Source organism: Dermacentor variabilis, chromosome 10 (assembly GCF_050947875.1).
Source record: "Dermacentor variabilis isolate Ectoservices chromosome 10, ASM5094787v1, whole genome shotgun sequence".
Lineage (NCBI taxonomy): Eukaryota > Metazoa > Arthropoda > Arachnida > Ixodida > Ixodidae > Dermacentor > Dermacentor variabilis.
The window spans coordinates 66253947-66275476 of record NC_134577.1 but is presented as its reverse complement, the minus strand read 5'-3'; the positions used below and the strand labels follow the sequence as shown (position 1 = coordinate 66275476).

The 21530-nt window shown below is 47.3% G+C and overlaps 1 protein-coding gene across 1 annotated transcript in view; it reads right to left on the bottom strand.

The window, feature by feature from the left end:
- Window positions 1–21530, bottom strand: part of LOC142560669 (pikachurin-like) — a 161010-nt gene that overhangs the window by 117099 nt on the left and 22381 nt on the right. The window contains exon 2 of the mRNA XM_075672919.1: window positions 4910–5026. Within this exon, the coding sequence (XP_075529034.1) occupies window positions 4910–5026 (117 nt within the window). The remainder of the gene's footprint in view (window positions 1–4909; window positions 5027–21530) is intronic.

Genomic DNA, 21530 nt, shown 5'->3' with positions numbered 1-21530 from the left:
GTGTGAGCAGCGCGGCGGCAGCAGCAGCGAGCGAAGCGACATTCGTGTGGTCTACCGCTTCAACGCAAGAGCGGCGAGCAGGCAGGGCGCACGAAGGCATGAGCCTTATGCAGAGCATTTTCAAGATATGGCGCGCGCGACCGCGTGTGGCCGTACGAAGTATGTAAACGCACTTGTTGGCGGAGACAAAGCCAATAGCCACCCCCGCCCCCTCTCCCTCGCCGCTTCCCCGCTTGCCTCCATACATGGCACAGGAGATAGAGGAGCGATCATCAGTTGAACTTGTGCCCGGTCGCGAAATGCGCAATTGCGGCCGGAGCACCAACGCCGCCTACCCCCCATCTCCCTCCCATCCCCCCACAGCCTTTCGGGCGACGGAAAACGACTCGCTTGCTTTCCGCTTTCTTCGTTCGCGCGCGCCAGCTTAAGCCGCGACTATCGGCATCCCTCGCGTGCTTTCCCTCGCGCATACAACGTACAACGCGCGGCGACGATGTTATCGCAGTCTGACTTTGTACGGAACATCACGGCGCCGCCGACGGCCAAAAATGCGATATGAGTGTCCATATAGTAGCTATCGCAATAAAATGGCGTACGGCGACGTCACGTGAATACTTAATATTACGCAACGCGAACGAATTTTTCACGTCCTTTAGACTTTCTACGTTCCCGCACCCATATAGTAGACAACTCACCTAGAATCGAAACATTTCCAAGCTACTGATGTTACCAAATCTGTAAACAAATTTATTACGTTCTTGCGGGTGCATAAGAGGATAAATCCGTCTATAACTCCCACCTACGCTTACACCCTTCACAAGTATAAGGGTGCGACTCATAAACAAGTTTACACCCTTACGCACACTTAGGGTTGTAAGGAAGTTTACAGTGCCTGCCGTGGAGTTTCCTACAGAAATCATCATCAGCAACATCCTGGCTACGCCCACTGCAGGGTAAAGGCCTCTCCCATACTTCGTCAACTACCCCGCTCATGTGCTAATTGCGGCCATGTTGTCCCTGCAAACTTCTTAATCTCATCCGCTTACCTAACATCCTGCTAAGCTACCCTTCTCTTGTAATCAAGTCCGTAACCCTTAATGACCATCGGTTATCTTCCCTCCTCATTACATGTCCTGGCCATGCCCATTTCTTTTTCTTGATTTGAACGAAGATGTCATTAACTCGCGCGTTTGTTCCCTCCCCCAATCTGCTCTTTTCTTATCCCTTAACGTCACACCCATCATTCTTCTTTCCAAATATGGAGAGGAAATTCGGGCGCTGGTATCTGCGGCAGCTGCAAATGTTTGGCGGTCGCCCCAGCCCGTGAATTGCAGGCAGTACGTGGCCTAAATTTGGTACCTCTTGTTCCAAATGGCCCTGGGACATTGCAAAGTGATCATTTCCAACCAAACACTGCGTATAGAAGCGCAAAAAATAGCACTGATTGCGCTTCTCTCGTGGTCCACTGCGCTTAAGAGAAAGTAGAAACTGCGTCGAAATTTAGGCTGACAAGCGTGGATAAAGAGTAAGGAACAAAGCCACAAAAACGTCTGAAGCGACAAGCACGAAGACCAGAGAAATACATGTACTAACTCTCATTTCCATGGCAGGAGAACGAGTGTAGCGCCTTGAGCTCACCCTAGTGATTTTCGTGGGAAGCTCCATAGGGTGCTTGCAGTAATTTCCGATAACGCCAACGTAAACCGGTCTGCAAACCCTTAACACACACCTACCAGAAATAGCTGCTGTGGTCCGAAACCTGACGGTGAAGTTAATTTCTTCATAGTTTGTGGTGCCCACTGTATGCAATGACCGTGTAACTTTCTCAAGAAACAGCCACAACAGCTTTGCTAGTTAAGCGGAAACAGAGTTCGGTGGTCGTTAAGGCCAAGTTAACTCATACTTTAGGTCTAAATGACGCACGTTTCCTTATCACCCCAAAGAGACACAGTGCGATAACGTTCGGGGATGCTGGAAGTTTCTACATTTCTCTTCCGGCCAACCGTTTTTAAACTCTACGCCCTTGCTCATCGCTTTAATTATCGTAAAAACAACACAGGTTTTACGTTTTGGTGATTTTCCACCGGTTCTTAAAGCATTAAGCTTTAAGTGTAAAAGTACACTACTTCTTGAAGTTATGCGTTGTACCAGACGGCGTGTCCTTACTGCACGTTGCAACTCGACGCCCGCAACCACACGTACCCGTGACCAGCTTCAGATTTTTTTTCAGCGCACGCCGATTTGACAGTTGCCGCTGACAAGTAACGACCAGACATCGAAAGCAACGTCTCTCGAATATCTAGGGTGACGCCTTAACCCTCGGGCTACATATACAGTAGAATGCTCACCTGCTACAAGGAACACTAATTCGAGTGCATACGTTAACTCACCAATTTCCGATGCCGACGGCGCGACGTTTCCTGCCCCACATTAACAACGTCGGCTGGCAGCTGGACGAAGCCCGCTTCTAGCTAGCCTCGCGTACCCCGTCAACGCCGACAGCCAGATAATCGAGCGGATCGGTTATCGCGTTTGTTCCCCGTAATAGTCACGCTGAGAAGCACGATTTATGATAAGCAGCACGAGCGGGTGGATGAGTTGACTAAAGACGATGCCGCTTTTCTTTTTCCGTTCTGTTTCCTTTGTTTTTTCGTGCGTCAGTGTCGGAGAGAGAACCAAGATGTGGAAGGCAGCCGCCTGCCGCAACGTTAAAGCGTCAGCCGCGGGGGCACATGGAACGGGACTGCCGACTCATCTATCTCGCAATGAATCCAGCGCATAGAACAAATGACTCAGCGAAGCGCCGGGTTTAGCTTTCTTACTTCTGTCTCCCACCGCTCGCCTCACACACTCTCTCCTTTCCGCTCCTTTTTTCTAATCGCGCGGTCTTTCTTCGTCGCCGTTGAATCCGATCTAGCTGTTAGCGATCAGTGTGCCCGCTTCCACGTGCTGAGAGGGCAGCAAGAAAAAAAAAAAACATAGTGAGAGAGTACAAACAATGCCCGTCAGCTAGTAGGACCGTCTATACGTGGCCTCACGAAAGACGGTGGTGATCGCGCGAAACGCGTGTCATCGAAATAGGTCTATTCGTCATTTAGAGCTGAAAAAAAAATAAAGTAATAAGAGCGCTCCAACGGCTTTGCGAGCAGGCAAATGTGCCGCGCTGCACAGGTGCTTCCGAAGGTATGTACACGTCATATTAGATTTCAACGGCACGCGCCTATGTGCGGGTAAAATGTGCCGGTATATATATATATATATATATATACACACGCTCTTCTAGGCTCTCACATCCCCCCCTCTAGCTCCACCACGTGACCGCCTTCCCATACTTCTCACACGCACACACACACACACACACACACACACACACACACACACACACACACACACACACTTTTTTTGCACTCCTAATGCTAACGCTATAAAACACTCGTGCACACACCTACATTTAGTTTAACACTAAAGAACTACAGGCGGCCAATCTTGAGCCCCCACCAAGGCGCGCGTCACAATTAGATCGTCATTCCGGCACGCAAAACTGCTCAATTTAATTTCTTGATTCTAAGATATTTGGGGGAAATAACGACAGCATCGGCTTATTTTCGGCCGGTCAGCGCGTATATAGCACCGAAAACCTCTGTTTTGACTCAAACCAACAACATGAAGTTGTCAAAATGTGAGCGCAACCAACATCGAAAAAGCGGCCGATAAAGAGAGAAACCGCATAATACAGCAGTAAATTTTCACCGCAGACTAGACGTGTAAACAAACCACTCGTCAGGTTAGAAATTGGGGCAGCTCCTCAATACACTTCAGTATAACGTGCATGTCGGCGATAAAGTTTTTTTTTTTTCTTTTCGAACCTTGGTGTTAACGACGTAGCGCTGACGCGGATGTCCAAGATATTTCTAGTGCATGGCCTCGGTTATGCTTGTGAAGCTTTCTTTCAAGGATTATCATTGTTTCACTCCCCGGAATGAAGCCTGTCAACTGTCGTACTTACAGGTATTTTTTTTTAAATATCGTTGTCGATATTTGAGGGTGACGTCATATCCCTTGAGCGCGGACGTTGCATTCCGAAAATTCAGCACCCGCTGTGGAGACGACGGGGCGGGGATGAACAAATCTTGAGGGCCATTCAGCCTTCCTATTGGCCAAAGAGTCTTGCAGCATCCATAGTGCTGCAAACGACTTGTGAATTGTAGTATAGTGATGGGGTTGATCGTTTTGGGAACCCTTTGTTAGGTGTAGTGCTGTTTCTACCCTAGGTTTACAAACATGCGTAGGTATCACACTTCCGTTACGCCTTACATCAAACATTCACTTAACATATTGGAATAACAGTAAGCGCATAGATTTTATTTTTTATATAGATGGTTCCGCGCGCACCATTTATCCTTAATTTTTTTTTCGAACAGTGCGAAGACTCCAGGGTACATATATAAACAAATTATGCAGACTTGTCAAGCATTGCAGAATCACAACCCAGTTTCCACCGACTTGTTCTTCACCATGAGGGATATTTTTCATGCGGCTGGATAGATAGCTTTGCAAATAAAATCAGACATAACATAGTTGCGTTCCCATATCCGACCTTCGTTCACAGAGATGTCGCATGGGAGTTTCCATCCCGTAAACTTAACAGAGCTCACTGAAGAATTTCAACTTACTGATCCACTCTGCAGCTGTACGCTTTTATTTCGCGGTTCCCAAGAAGCGAGAAACACGGTGAAACGAAACTTTCGACGGACCAAATCGACTCGCGCCCAAAGGAGCCATTGCGTTTCTGAAACTTACAACACTAACGCTCACCAGGCGACTGTACAGAGATAGGAAGGAATAAAACCCGTCTGCCAAAAAAAAAAAAATGGTGCCGACAACCTTAACGGCAAAAGGGGCCACTCACGTTGGCAGCTGTAGCCGTTCGAAGATAGCCGGTATCCAGGCGTGCATCCACACTCGAATGTCCCGTCGTGCAAGTCGAAGCACATCTGTTGGCACGGGCCATCCACTCGACATTCACCTGCGTGAGACGAGACAAAAAAGTGCAGTGCTGAAGACCTCGCTATTGCTGCACACGTACAATATAGTGAACGTCCACGAAATATAAAAAAAAGAAAGAAAAAAACTCGGTAGCCTAATTCCACTCTGTGAAAAAGCATGATCGGCGAAGTTGTGCATGTGGGCTCCTTAATGGCAAACCGCGGCTCCGCCGCGGGTAGGCCCGGCGTTGCAGTATCTTCGGGATTCTTTTTTTTTTCTACATGCGGACATGATATATTGGGGGAAAGTAGCCCTTAATGGCTTCGCTGTAAAAAAAATGACTCTTCATCTCAGCACTGCGAAAGTGGATGTTCCGACGAGTACAGGCTTGGGCTGGTTGGTAAAACATAGTTACACTGGAAGCATAGCGCGCAAAGGACGATCCACAAAGACTAGACAGGACAAGCGCTAGGAAAGTGGATGTCCCGCCCAGCGAAGCTGTTGCAAAACCAGCACTACGACAGCTGAGGCAATAAAGCATGCTATGCTTTATTGGTGGTTCGGATGTTTATTTCGAGCGTGTCCTTTATTGAATGGTCCGCTGTTATGTGTTGTATGGGTGATTTCACTGTTCGCTTCACTTTGCTGAGTGTTTGTAGCCTCTGCATATACGAGCAAGGGGGGGGGGGGGTGAGCAATTGCATTTTTTTGCTTGCTTAGGGGGGTATGAGCTATTCCTAATGATGGTAATTTTTGTTCACAGATGGACACGAAATATGTCAACCACCGAGAAGCTAACAGCTTCGCTGTGAAAGAACAAAAAATATGCGGCGTGACTGCGTGTTCTGCTGTGCACGATATTGCAGCGCCATCAAGCAGTGTCAGTGGGAACACTAGCTGTTCATCTCAGGCTCGCCGTTCAGAGCAGCGCATTTTCTCGATATTGATTCGCAGTAATCGTCGATAGCTGTTCGCGCGTCGCCGAAAAAACTAGGCGTGTGCGGATATTCGAAACTTCTGAACGGCGAATCGAACGGTATCCTACTAGAGTCGGTCTTCGACCCCAATGGTCACTACTTGTAAACGCGACTATATTTAGAATGCTTTTCGAATACTTCAGAAGGTCGACTGTGCCCAAATAAACATAAAACTGGAGCAAAAGTATGATAAATTATCACCCCGCGGACGTAGTACAGAGTACAGACATGAAACGCGAGAACTTGCGTAGTGAAGCAGCCTACCTCACTTAGGTAGCCATACTTTACAGGCTTGTAGAGCTATCACTCACACTCTCTGGAGAGCCTTGTGTATGCGGAGAAACCACTTGCTTGCTCCTAATGCGCCATTTGTGATTTTCATTAAAGACGCTTTATTACGTACTACGTTGTGACAGAAAATTGCTAACATTAAGAATACTGGAACATGAACATCGTTTTACGTTACTTGTGATAACGGCTGTTCATTATTCGAAAGCTATTCAAAAAATTCTTCGATATTCAATTCCAATCGATTCGCTTCCGGCACTATTCGATTCGTATCCAATCCGGTCTTGGAAACCAATGTTCGCGTACCCCTAGGACAAACGCGTACGCGTGCTGTTACCCCCACCGATTGGCCTAGACAAAGTTGAACCGCGTGCTTTCCCACTGAGGCTGTTTGGTGGCGCTGCTATCCCGTGCGCACTCTGTGTGTGCTGCCTTTGCATATATAGCAACTCTAGTGCGCACAGCCTGCACAGTCACGTGGCATTCCTCACATCTCGCAGGCTTTCTCTATCAGCCGGAAAAAATATAAACGTGCGATGCATACATACCCTGATGAACTTTTTTTAACGTCCTTTACGATTAGACATAGCCCCCTAATTGACTTACATACGATAGGGATAAAAATTAGGAAGTTAGGTAATTGCTTTATTTTTTACTAATTGAAAGTCAGTGAACACAAGAATACTGGTGATATTTCACCAGGACTCTAAACAACGCTCACTCAGTCCATTCGCGTAGAATATTGAATATTTAAAACTCGGCGCATAATACTGGAAGACACTAATAACTTATGACACTATTTCCATGAGTTTCGCGAGCACGCCGTTATGGCATGAGCGTTTGGGCAGTCGGTAGCGGATTCAACGTGTACCCTAGAGTGATAATTAAAGAGCAGAATCGTAAACGTTCTCTATAACAATGGGACAATATGCCATTATCGCGCATCTAATGAAGTTCGCCGGAGCAGACGATATGCTGCGGCGAAATAACCTCTTTAGGCTAAAGCGTACCGAACTGATGAAAGTCGCCGCTGAAACGCCCGACAATTTCCCATCTGAAGGCTTCCCAACATAACGTTAACGCGAAGGAGCGATCTATACGTAAATTTAGCCAGGAGATAAAGACAGCGCAGAGTCTATTCGTGAAAGTACAGGATGTTAAGGTGTAACAACAAATCCAACCAAAACTTCACACACGCTGCCTTCAGGTAAGCCTGGTCATAATTCGGGCGAGGGCAGCCGTGGCACCGTAAATTAATGGCGCCGCAACCGTGCGCCAGCAGCCGAGAGCCCTCGACACGAACCAATTATAATTTCAGGCTCGAGGGGATTAGACGTAAGTCCGCGTCGCTGACACGATGAGATTCACTCAATCCAGGTGTCATGTACGGCGTGGAGACCGCACAATTAAATAACTGCCCGATATTTCTTTTTAATTTGGCATTGCACAGAGTACCCCGTCCTACTCACGTCTTTTGCGTAGAGAGGCTGCAAACAGCGAGCCGACTTGGCTCATTCTTCATCGTAGAAGGCTTTATTTCTCCTGAGAGTGCCTGCGCGTACTATGCATGCATGCATGCATGCATGTATGTATGTATGTATGTATGTATGTATGTATGTATGTATGTATGTATGTATGTATGTATGTATGTATGTATGTATGTATGTATGTATGTATGTATGTATGTATGTATATATGTATGTATGTATATGTATGTATGTATATATGTATGTATATATGTATGTATGTATGTATGTATGTATGTATGTATGTATGTATGTATGTATGTATGTATGTATGTATGTATGTATGTATGTATGTATGTGCATGCATGCATGCATGCGTGCGCGCCCTTGTGGGCATGTATGCAATGCGCGTAAGTTTCTACGCGCGCACGCACAGGGACGCGCTCTCTTATGGCAACCAATTCGACAAAACCAGGGCAGTCAAAGCACTATAAATATGGCACGAAGGCTCGCTGATTAACCTTCCCGTAATAGATATCGCATTAGTCATCATACGGGCTACTTTTCTCTCATTAGGGATTACAAACACCTGTCTCATTTCGTACTGCATACTCACGAGCGGTTTTCTCCGAGACGGGGTGAACCGTACGCATAGTTAGGTTAGTAGTTTCACCGGCTAACGCTAACGGCCTCATCAACCACGTAATTTGGAACTCTAATGGCGACCACTCCAATTCGTCGGGCTGCCGCGCAAATTAGCGAACGGCGATGCGGTTTCGAGATTAATATTTTTTTATTGAACCAAGAAAGGTCTTGTTAATTGCCCCGCAGACCGAAATTGGAAAGACACGAGCTTCACGTCTTGCAAATATCAATCGTCAAAAAAATAAAGAACAATCGAGGAAAAAAGAACAGAAGAGACTCCACAGTTCCGCCCCGGAACATTCATTCGATGAAAACGGCGAGCTTAACCAACGTCTTTTGCCGAGGAAGTTCACAGAGCATAAAAAAAAAGAAAAGAAAATCACCTCAGAAACGCGGCCTTTCTAGTTCAGGGGGCGCTATGATATCTTGTACTCCCAGGGCACGTTTTACCCCACCGGATATCGCAGCTAACGCCACCGTGCGGCAGCAGCCACCGCGCTGCTGCGATGACCACCCGGTCGCCCGCTAACAACCCTTCCTCTCACGTTCCCCGCCCCCCTCACTTGCAGGGCCACTTCATCTGCCCGTGCGTTAATTGGAGTTATAGCCCGAGCGCCGGGAGAGTTGCCTTCTGGGGATCGTTCCGTTAATGGAGCCACCGCTGACTGCGCAGAGCACTACAACGGCGGGGGCACGCGGGGGGGAGTCCGGTCCGACTTCTCGCGTTTGGCGTTTCGCTTCTGCAGCGCTTGGGCTCCTCTTCGCCGAAGCCAACCAAGCGAAACGTAAAAGCGCCACCCACCCGGCTCACATTTCCCCTGCAGGGATGTCGTGGCAGCAGCCGATGCGAGCGGAAAATTGCTGCGTCTAAAAAAAAGGCTGCTGCGGGTGCAGCTAAGAGCAGTGTGTAGCTTTCCGTTAGCGCCTCCTCGTTCATTACCGCCGCTCTCCAATGCATCCTAACGCCTTCTGAACCCCTTTCCTGTGCACCCGCTTTTGTCGTGCTAAGAACAACAGTTCTGGACACGGCGGCTGTGTATCGTTACGAATGCGGGGTTGGTGCACGGAAAGCTTCGTGGTTCGTATGAACCGAAGCAAGGACGCGTGGGGAAAAACAGGAGCCGTACTCCGTTTCGGCAACTTCGCCAAGGGCGCAGTAGGCCAAAGCTTGCGTCAACCAATTACACACACACACACACACACACACAAAAGGACCAGAAGAAAGACTCCTCCACGGTATACGCCCTCCGCGCAATGCCGGCTGGGTGAAAGCACCGCGGCAGGAATTGCAGCGAACAATGGCCGAGCCCTCCTCCCTTCACTGCAATACACTCGCTACCGGCACCTTCTTATACTGAATGGCTGACACAGGCTCCATAGCCTTCGGAGCAATTAATGCGCAGAGTTTGGGCACATGGAGTACAGACGTCTTGCACAAGTGGTAAACGATCTCTGCAGGGCGTTCCTGTTGCCCACTGTGGTGTATTTCGGCACTCTGAAAGGCTGACACATTTGCGCCGTGACGCCCTCAATGGCGTCACAGAAAATACAAAACAAAGAAAATAGAAAGTTCTAGTTCTTTATTAAAATTTACTTTTCTTCAGAAGGAAAACATAGCTGGTACTCATATGCATTCTCGGACAGTAAAATAATATGGAAGAGCTAATTTGCGTATACTTCCAGTTGTTGTAAGCGTTGTGTTGTTGTAAGGACAGAGAGAAGATGTTTGTCTGCTTAGTGAAGGAAGGCGTCAAGGAGAATGTCGGATAAAGATAAGCTGAAGACCCTTCGAAAAAAAAAATAATTAGGTGGCGTAGGACACAGGAGAGGGGGAAGCAGCTAACTGCGACTCATCATGGAAGTTCCGCATGTCATTGATGCTCTATATTGAGCGCTCTGGACATAGGTTTTACACACTTTTCAAAGGCATACACAGCATAACATAGTAAGTTAGGGTGCTCTGAAATATGATCCAGTGAGATCGCTAGGGCCAAGCGCAAAACACCCAACACATCTGGCTGCTGATACGTAACAGTGCATATTTTTTCCTTGAGCATTCGAGGCAACAGTTGCAAGGGCTTCCATATAAGAGGTTAAAAGTATCTATCACAGATCTTATCACGGCACATAGCTATTGCTTGAAGTCCTCTCCACCAACAAAATATGTAAATTCTTCCAACAGCTGCTGCTTCACGGAATATATATATTTTTCCCGTGGTATAAGTGACCGGCAGTTAACAAACGTTGCTCAAATGGCAGTGAGTCACGCGAAATAATCAGTACAAAGAAAAAAACGAAGTGTAAAGGAACGCTCCTGTGTCCTCGATATACAGCCTGACAGGCGGATACGACATCACAACAGTGCCGTTCACGCATTCATCAGTCTGTCTTGCGTAATGTTATAGGGAAATAAAGCTTCGCTTTTTCAGCATGAGCTCTGCGCAATCTAGAGCGCATTTACCCACTGTCCAGCGTTCGTGCCTTGCGCAGTAAAACCAATCGCCCCGACGGGAACCCCATACGTCGGGGCAGGACTTCCGGTTCGTTAACGCCCCGGCTGTATATCACAGCCGACGCTCGTCTAAGATGGCCGCACTACGTCAGGAGAGCTCGAGCTCGAACTCTCCGCTAGAAGCCACCGCTGCGAAAAAGAAAACAAAGAAAACAAGGAAGCGTTGGTCGCGGCGCCGACAGTTAGTTCACTACCGGCTCGGTTGTTAGTGACTCGAGTGCCGTCTTCAGGCCGAGCCAAGCCGAGCCGAGGCGACGATACGCCACGGGAGCGGAGAACACCCGAGGCTCGCGGGGGTTCCGCCCGGCTGCAGCTGTCGCAATCGGATTAGCCTGAAATCCGCTCGGCTGCGCCACGCTAAGCCTCGTCAGTCTGTGTGTGTCTCTCTGTGGGTGTGTGTATGTGTTGACCCTTCACAACACACACGTATACACTCAAAGTGCATCGCACCAGGCGTTCACGGACCCGAGGAGAGATAAATCCGGCCGAGCGCATGGTTCTCGTTGCCCTCTCTCTCTCTCTCTCTCTCTCTCTCTCTCGCCGTTCGCTGATTTCCGAAGACGCGGCGGTAATGGCGGCAACAACGACAGCCGTAACAAGTGCGGCTACTCCACTGCCACTTTTCGTTTTAGTATTTTTGTTGTTGTTTTAGTTTGACTTCCGTTTCTTTTTTTTCTTTTTTTCTTTTTTTTCATTAAGGCGGACCCTCAGTCGTGCCTGCTATCTCAAAGCGGAACGGCGGCCTTTGATCTTGGCTGACCTTTCATCAAAGCGGTGTACGCTGGTCCTTTTTGTGCCTTTTACTTCCATTCCGACTTTCCGAAGTGCCGAGATGTTCACTGCTTGCACTTTTACAAACAAAATATAAAAATAAGATACTGCAGGGTCAACAAGAGGAAAGCAAGAAGGGCTGCGCATGTACTATTTTTTTTTTGTTCCCTTTCCTCCTTTCCGGTGTTAAGTTGCAGGCCAGAACGCGATAGAATACACAGACCTGAGGCAGAGCAGGCCGTGTGCACTCTGAAGCGAACCGCACCATTAGACGCCACCCGTACTGGATATTACGTACTGTCACCGATCTCGCAACTTCTCGCCGCTGACGCGCAGTCCGTGCAGGCACGTTAGTGCTAAAAAATTCGGAAACTGTGCACATAACCGGTGAAAAAAATGTTGTACCACACCAGTGACGTCATCTGTTCCTCGAATCGAACAAACTTCGTTACGTCATTTTTTAAGAAAAAGCTCATTTCGTCCTCATGTTTAGGAGAATTTGCCGAGTCGGACTCGCCGCTGAGCTGCTCTGGTAACAGTTATCAGATAATTAATAGTTGTAGGTATTTAGGTAAATACTACTCATATTGACAAGTCCAAGGAGGTTGGCAGAAACCAACAACTGTATGTCGGCACATTAAAGGGGCAGAATATCCACAGCTAGCTGACGAAAGTAGATGAAAATAAAACTTTATCACGCACAAAAAAAGTATCGATTGCAAGGAATAGCACGAGTAATATGAGAGGAGAGATGATACACTACATAGGATAAACACAAGAGTAGGACATGCATGCAGGCAGATATGATATACAGTATACACGAGGTACAACACGGGGCATGCAAAGCGAGTAATACGCGTGAGATAACAATTGACGCGGCCTTCAAAATGCACCTCAGCACGGGAGGCCATCATATGTTATCAATAAAATAAAATAAATAAGAAATTGGACTTGTTAGTGATTATGAGAATCTAGTTGTACCAAGGTAGTACTTTTCTCGCAAACTGTGTGTGTGTGTGTGTGTGTGTGTGTGTGTGTGTGTGTGTGTGTGTGTGTGTGTGTGTGTGTGTGTGTGTGTGTGTGTGTGTGTGTGTGTGTGTGTGTGTGTGTGTGTGTGTGTGTGTGTGTGTGTGTGTGTGTGTGTGTGTGTGTGTGTGTGTGTGTGTGTGTGTGTGTGTGTGTGTGTGTGTGTGTGTGTGTGTGTGTGTGTGTGTGTGTTTTGTGACGTAAGCGCTCTTTGAAGTTTCAGTGAAGAAGCAAAAAGTTGATTGGAGGTATTTTTTTTAAATCAAATGTGAAACTAGGTACAATGGAAAATCTCTTTTTAGAATATTTCCCTGTCACGCGGTGCTGTCATGTGACGTCCCAGGTAAAGACGATTATTATCTTAATAATAATAATAATAATTGGGGTTTTACGTGCCAAAACCACTTTCTGATTATGAGGCACGCCGTAGTGGAGGACTCCGGAAATTTTGACCACCTGGGGTTCTTTAACGTGCACCTAAATCTAAGCACACGGGTGTTTTCGCATTTCGCCCCCATCGAAATGCGGCCGCCGTGGCCGGGATTCGATCCCGCGACCTGATTATTATCTTCTGAGTTTATTTAGCTCAGTTAAAGAAAGAATTGTGCCTTTTCAGAATTTTTTGCGTGGAAATTGTTAACGCGTAAGCCACAATAATTTTTTGCTATTTTTCCCCATTGCTATAACCTCCGTAAAAATAATTTTCGACTACGAAACAAAGTATTTCTCCAAATGTTACTTCAAAATTCATTGTTCGACGATGCTCAAGCCTAAATTAACCATTAAGGTGCTCCAGATAAAAATACGTGAGATAGCTGATTTACGCACAAACCTTCCAGCTTGTGACCTAAAAATTGTATTTCGAGTAAATTCTGTTCGTGAAATTTCGTCCACAACCAATCTCGACGGCAGGAACTCCCAAAATGTGTCTTCACTGCACAACACGTATGCGGCGACGGTGATTTCTCTGCCCCACATATGCACTGTGGCCATAACTGCCAAGCGAACGCGTGCTGTTATAATGTGTACTACACAATGTGTACAATGTGTATTAGAATGTGTGCCGTTAGAGCGTGCACTACACAATGTGTACAATGTATATCACAATGTGTACTATACACATTGTAAACGGCGTACGTTCGTCAGTTCACCGCTCATAACTTGGTCAGCTCGGGGTGGTCAGGTAGGCAAACACCGCATGGATGCGAGAGAGAGAGAGAGAGAGAGAATAATGCTGAGAAAGGCAGCGAGGTTAACCAGAGGTAGTTCCGGTTGCCTACCCTGCGCCGGGGGAAGGGTTAAGGGGGATAAAAAGAGAAACTGAGTGGAAGGGGGAGATAGAAAGAAAGGGAGACAAGCACGAACAAAGCGCGTACACTATAGAGCGGTAGGGGGCGGCATTATTAGAGTTTGTCGTGAAGCCCCGTATGCCGCAAGATCCTTAATAGCGCGAGTAAGGCCTTCAACGCGGATGTTCTTTCGGAGCATTGATCTAAAGCTTTAAGTTCTGAAAGTGGACGATTGTCCAACTGGTCCAGTACTCTGCACATCACTTGTCTCTCAGCATTGTATCGCGGGCAGGCACAGATAGTGTGTGCGAGCGTCTCGTTGATGTTACATGTGCCGCACGTGGGGCTGTTGGCCATTCCTATGAGGAAAGCATATGAGTTTGTAAATGCAACGGCTAGCCACAGACGTTGGATGGATGCCAGCTTTCGCAGTAACATATAGAGGCTAACTTAGCCTCATTCTGTCCTATGCAGAGGCAGAATGATCACACGGTAATTTCCTATCCGCTGCTTCACACCTGAACGGAAACGGCGCTTGATTAGGTCCACGGACACTGCAGCCAGATATAGCCCACAAACTGGAAATTTCTTGATATTTTGTCTCGCATGTCAGCATGTCACGGTTGGCGCGGAGTGTCGATGATCCGGGTTCTTGCGTAACTCCTAATCTGCTGATCTGTACCGCTTACAAAGCAACGAACCAATGTCACGCACAATATCTCGCGTCGCACGACTATCCGGTCCTGACGACGACCTCGAAGCAGCTATGGTTTACTTACATCACACAACTGTATTGCGGTAGACCACAGTTACGGGGGCATCAACACTCAAACCTGTGTAAACGATACTTTAATGCGCATAAAGAAGCATGCGTCCACATTTCACGCATAAAGAGCTCGTAAGCACGGCGAGAAGTCAAATTTCGCCCGTACGTGTCTTGCAGTGAAGGCACAGTTCCGGAGTGCCTACCGGTGGGATAGGTTGCGGACTAAAAAATAAAAAATAATAATTAAAATGAAATAAAATAAGAATTATTGACGTCTAGCACACTATTTACTGGAATTAGCATCTCCAGATCACATGATGAAAGGTGGCGCATGCAATGACCTATTTTGCCTATTTTGACCTGAAGGGCCTAAATGCTTAATTTTGACCTGAACATCGACAAAAAGTGACCTTTTTTGCCAAATTCAGAAGTAACTTGTCCGGAAAACTACCTGATTTCATGGTCCAGCATTATTTTTAGTATGCATGGCAACAACAGGGAAAAATACTGACAAATTATATTGTGGCTGAAACGCCAACAGTGATCATGCAAAAAAAAAATTCCGGAACTTCAGTTTCTGGCTTTTATTACTGAGCCAATTAAACGCGGAAACTTTATAAACGTGGTCACCTGTGACGTCACATAAAAGAACCATACGCCAGTGGAATATTCTAAAATAAAATTTGTCTCCGTACCAAGTGTCACACTTTATTTATATACAAAAAAAATACCTCCAACAAGCTTTTGCTCCTTCGCGCAAACTTAAAAAAGTACTTGCGTCACCAAGAATTCTTTTTTTCGAGAAGGACACTTTTGCAACCTCATTAGCGCAGTCACCAGCTAGCTCAATTTTTTTTTCCAAGAGAATCGGAGGCGGTGAGTGGGGTGTGGAACGTTTCGCGCGTAATGACCCCTAAGTAATAACAGCCGCTGAGGAACGCCACGGGCTCCGTAATGATTTCGACCACCGGAGGTTCTTTAAAGGAACACTGAACAGAAAAATGGTTCGACCGGTAATTGTAAATTAGCCTTATACAATATATATATATATATATATATATAATTATAAAAAGCCACTTTGATGTTCCATAACAAAGCGGCTTGCTAAGCCAGAAAAAAAAAAAAGATAACGCTAGTAAGAATGACAGGTTGCGAAGCCACATTTAAGTTTTCGCACTAGCTCTACACGATCTCTTGAATTTTGACGCCACCTGCTTGGGCCTAGCTAGGTCAAGGTTTATCGGTAAAGATAGACTGCGTTGTATAGCGAAACAGATAAAGATTGAACGCGTCAAATTTCGCGAACTTTTTTTTTTTTTACTGAGCCAACGAGACTCAAATACGAGTAAAATAATTTTAAATTCGTGACGTCACACTGACTTACCGGCACTAGGCGCTTCGGAGCGAAAGCCGAGGGAAATTGAACTTCCGCCATCACATTTTCTTGTGTAATCATTGTGTAACCTGTTATTGCAAAGTTAACAAAAATGTTCTCGGCGAACACTTTCAATCTGAACTGCTTTATCGTCTCTCTTAGGTGGCCCTTTAAACGCGCACCTAAATCTGACTGTAAGGGCATCTTTTTTTTTGCGTTCCGCATTTATCGGAATGCAACCACCCTAAGAAGGAATCGAACCTGCGACCTCGCGTTCAGCCGCAGAACGGTTTACCCACCGAGTCCCCGCGTCCGGGTGTAAGTTCGTTCGTTCGTTCGTTCGTTTCTTTTTTCATTTCGCCGCTAAGAACATGCATCTTTCGCAGTCGGAAATCGAGCCGACTACTACGCGCATCAAAAAGGAACTTTCGTTATTGCTTATGTACCTGTCGCATCGATCGTACTCTGCAGAAATGGCATCGCTTACAGGTAAGGCGCTCCATATCATAGTGCCACTCTGAACAGCCTTTTCAGTTCGCAACAAATAAAACACCTGAGATTATTGCCGATTAGCAGCAGCTCGGTTTTTCGTTCACTGCCAAGATTTCGAGTGCGGAAGAAAAATAGATATACACATAAACAGAGAGATATATCGACTTGCTTCTAAGTGCGCAAACACGTGTAAATTTTTCAAACAGGCTAAATGTCTTCAGCACGGAGAAACTACTTTTACGCCGTTCCAGGTATGCGTCATGGTCCCGGCACTAAGGCAGTGCCAAACTTTTGATATTTTGTTTTTTTCTGGCCTATAATAACGACCCCAGTCACGATTCGTACTCGGAAACCGTTCTGAGCTCCATTGGTGGCAACGGCGGCGCGCAGCATAAATAGGGCGGACCTTTAACTGCAACCACGAGCGCCGTAAAAGAGAACCCCCTCCGAACATTTTTCGAAACGCTCAAAAAGTATCGAATATGACGACCTCCTTAGTGTATTTTTCTTTTTCGATTCTCTCTCTCTATTTTTTAACCATCTCGCAAGAAGCAATAAAACTGGATTGCTATTCGGCCGTCGCGCCGAATATATCTCATCGATCCGGTGGCACAGCAAAGCCAGGTTCTCCTTTTTTTATTATTATTTTCTTTTCTTCTTGCAACGGCCGCAATAAGCTGCCTGCGCGTTAAGCCACCGCAAAGCGGCGGCAAAGAACCTTTGCGCAACGATCACTGGAAGTTATCGTAACCTCCGTTAAAAAAAAATAACACCGCATAACGAAAGAGGCCTGGAACGCGAAGGTCAAACAGAATGACAAAGTAACGGCAAAAAAAGAAAAAAAAAAGGAAACTTGTAATGCACCAACGCGCGCGCGATGGCGCGGCACGCGCGGTGCACTTTATGCAAATGAGCGAGTGGTCCCGCCGCGCTGGGCTGCATGGCGCGGCGCGCGCAGATTTCTCGGGCAGCCTAATAAGCGAGGGTGATCCCCGGAACGAAACGTGCCGGGTGGCTATATCGTTGCTGTAAAATTCACCGCGCATACCCGACGTTAACGCGAGCAAAGAAGGGAAGCTGCGCGACAGCGAGCGGCCTGGCGAGTAAACAGCAAGCCGCGCACACTCTCTGCGATGCTGAAGGATGGCGACGACACCCCCCGAATGACGCTGAGCGCGAGAAGAAATGAAGGAAAAAATAACGCACATAAACACGCACACACAGCCGAATGAACCTAACGACGGAAGAAGCGTTGGTCGGCGAGCGCAGTAACTAAACGACGAAAAGGGGAGATGGTGAAAAATTCAGCGCACGTCCGTATACACCCTGGCCCGTCCAGCGGTCGACGCGAGTGAGCCCAGCGTGGGACCCGTGTAGCGACAAAGAGGGGGGGGGGGGCACTTAACCAAGCGGCAAGCAAATGAGCGAGCTAATGGTTGGAAACCGGAGGCCCTGATTTCGGGGCTAGCCCAGCAGCTTTCATTCCTTTCCTTCTTTTTTCTCTTTTTTTATTACGCGAAACATTCTGATCTCGCTCGGCAACTGCCCTCATGCGTCCAGTCTCGCTTTAAAATGCTGCAGCACTGCGAAGTACAAGGACGGTCTCGGCCAATCAGCGCTTGCGAAGCTGCCCTTACGTATCGCGACGTCGAGTAAGGAAGCGCCCTCTAGATAGCAGGCCTGTGCGCTCTGTTTTATGATGTCATGCCACTTGGAGGCAAATTTGCATTGCAGAGCCGGGCGTGACAAAAGCGGTGACGTCAAAATCTCCGCGGCTTACTCGCGAGCGTCCCAATTAGATTGTATGAAACTCGGGCAATGTAGCATGACGTCATAGACAGATGAGCACCGGTCCTGTGCTATCTAAAAGGCCTTGAGCAAGGCGCCAAAGTGATTGACGTCACAGATAAAGGGCCTAAGTACAAGGCACCGCCGCCACCACATCTAGATGGGGAGAGGCAGCCATTCCACCCTCTCAATGTTTGAGTGCACAACATTTTCAGACAAGACAAGCGCCTACTTTCTGTACGAGTGAATGCTATTGCCTAGTGCGCATGCAACAACGCTTCGGCAACTAAGCCTAGTAAAATATATATAGCGTGTCGATATGTTTAGCCAGAAACACCTCTGTCAAGTCTTTCATTCCTGCCCAGATCTCTGCGCCTCATCGTGAAGTCGAAGGCAGCAAGCGGCAACCTTTGGCATAAAGGTTGTCACGTTCAAGCGCGAAGGCGTTTGGGCATTCTTCATTGTCCGGCCAGGCGCTGATCATTACTAACGACACCAAAGCCCGTTAGTACGATAGCCGATAGAGGAACAACGGCGACGTGCGAAAAGCTAACCTTGAGCACTGTCTACGAACGGTGATGTGGCTTTGCCGTCAAAATTCTCGGATACAAAAGGGCGGGATACATACAGATCGCCGAAATATCGCCAATGCTTGCAGCAAGGGCGTTTCATTGACGATATTCCATGCACACGGAAATTGGAAGTGCATTTGCAAGCACGCGCCGAACATTCGAAATTCGTGTTATGAGCAGTGCCGCCGGGTTTCCAGCAGCAAGTTACGATTGAAGTCAAATGTAACAAATCCTTAAAAAAGTGCTAAACCGGTTTTCAAGCAGTGTAAATTGACCGAAGCTTGACTTCCCACTCGCTGCTAAAATGTAGATTAACGTGCAGCTAGAGAGAGCACTCCTACTCAACACATTTGATTCCCAAAGGCAGCTCCCTCATCAGCTGCCCAGTAATCGCCGTTTTAACAATCTCGCTGAGAGCCGCACATATATCACACTATAACTGCATTGCGGGAAAGCCAGCTCCACACTTATCCAAAGGCTCTATGACGTCGTCTCACGCCGGATGAGACCTGCATAGAGGGTTCTCGCTTTCCACGGCACTGTATGGTTTTAACGACGCCACGCACAGAATGGACCCATGCATAGGCCTGTTTTTTTTTTTTTCATCGTTTCGCCATCGTCGCTTTCCTTTTTTTATCGTCGCTTCTCGCTCGACAGCACTCTCTAACTCCTCTCCCTCCTCCCCAACCTCGTCGCTTCGTCAACATCTTCCGCATTACTCAAACGCATACGTGCGCACCTCCGCGGGTTCATTAGCCTCAGCCCGGGCTCCTTTGCGGCAGCTCCTTTGCGAGGCGGGGCCTCATCCTTCTAGTGCCGCGAGCATGCAAAGCATGGCACACGCGCGGGTATACGAGCGCGGACTTAATAATTTCGCGCGAGGCGGCGCTACGCCGGACGCCATACATAAAGGGGCACGAGCCTCGGGGTCGGCGCCGAGCGGCACATTACGTGGTTTCTTGCGCGGCCGAGGATTTTGCGTTCGGCGCTCGTAAATATTTCATCGCGCGTCGCGCCTCGTCATCCGGGGACATACACACACACTGGGCTACGCTCGGCCGCACACGGCGAAGACCGTGGCTGCGCCTTTGCGACGTCGCTGCGCGTATACGCTACGACGCGTGTCTCTTCTTTGTTTGTTTCTTTGTTTTTGCGTAAGCCTGCATCGTGGTGCTGTTAGGCGCCCAGATAGAACACAAGGCGTAACAAAAGCAGAGCCAGGTGTAACAACAGCGCGGAAGGCGAGATGCAAGCAGTCTGTGAGGTATGTGTAAATAAACGAAGAAAGAAAAACGAGGATGGAAAAGGGCACTACTCGCTAGTGAAATAATTTATTGAAGGTGCACAAGCATGTCCAAACAGCCCCCACCCAAGACACGAATGCGCAAATAACATGGGCAAGTTGTGAAGCAGACAGCAACGCTAATCATGCACGTTCCGAAAGGTCTATATCCTTAACGGAAAGGTGACACATTTATCACATCTAATTTATATACGGCACGCTCCCATAACTTCTCGCGTAACCTTATTGTTATGCCGGCAACAAGACACCCGCATTGTTAAAGGTGCATGTGTTGGGCGCACATGTGCAGTCCTGGACAAAGGAAACTCGAATAAAATACTAGTACGAACAGCAGCTTTCGAAATACCTTGAGAGGAGGATCTCGCAGCCCTATGCTTATCCGATCACCAAAGCTGAGCGTACAAGCCGAAACCAAGCTGATACTACACGTACTGGCGAAGAGAGAAACAAAAGAACATTTTTCTAGCTATTCTTAACTTGGATGTGTTTCATGTTTACGTGACAGTACAGCCCTCAAAAGTTTCCAAGCCTTCTGCAAACGTCACCGGCCATGTCGTCAGGACGAGCTTCACAATGATTTCGAAGCTGTAGCGGATGCCGCAGGCTAATTCAGAACTAAGATTCACCTTGGTCTTGCCAGGTGACTTCAACCTGCATCACCATGCAGCTGTGGGGTAGCATCATGGTTAGATTCAGACCCAGAATGACGGCGGCTCAAATGTACCGACGGGGCACCTGCTTGGACTTGACCAATTGACTATAGTTGTTCGAAGCGGCGGACAACTGGCACATAAAATTGATATACGCATTCGATTAAGTAACAAATAATGACTAATAACCTTTAAATTAATTATTTTACGGCACATATTTCCATTTACAAAATGTAGCCGATGAGTTTGCAAGACAGATTCATTTGGAATGACTCCAATGGACCGCACGGGTTTCCAGATATGCACAGTGAAACTTGCATTAAAAATGCACTATCGTTACATTTCCTTCTTATGTAAGAAACCGCAGTTTTATGCATTGAAGCAGAAAAGTAACGGGAACGCCCATGTATTCCGCCGCGCGCTTTGTTAATGAGTATCTCTAAACTGGCGTCATACTTAAAATTATTTTCAAGTGGATGTACCTTGTGAACTCAACGGCTACAATTAGTAACGCGCAAAAGGCGCAGTAAAGAAATCAATTAAATAGGGTAATTAGCACGTTCTTGATACTCATTTGATGATGCATTTCGATTTCTCGTGCAGTCTCCGCATCCTTGAGCAACC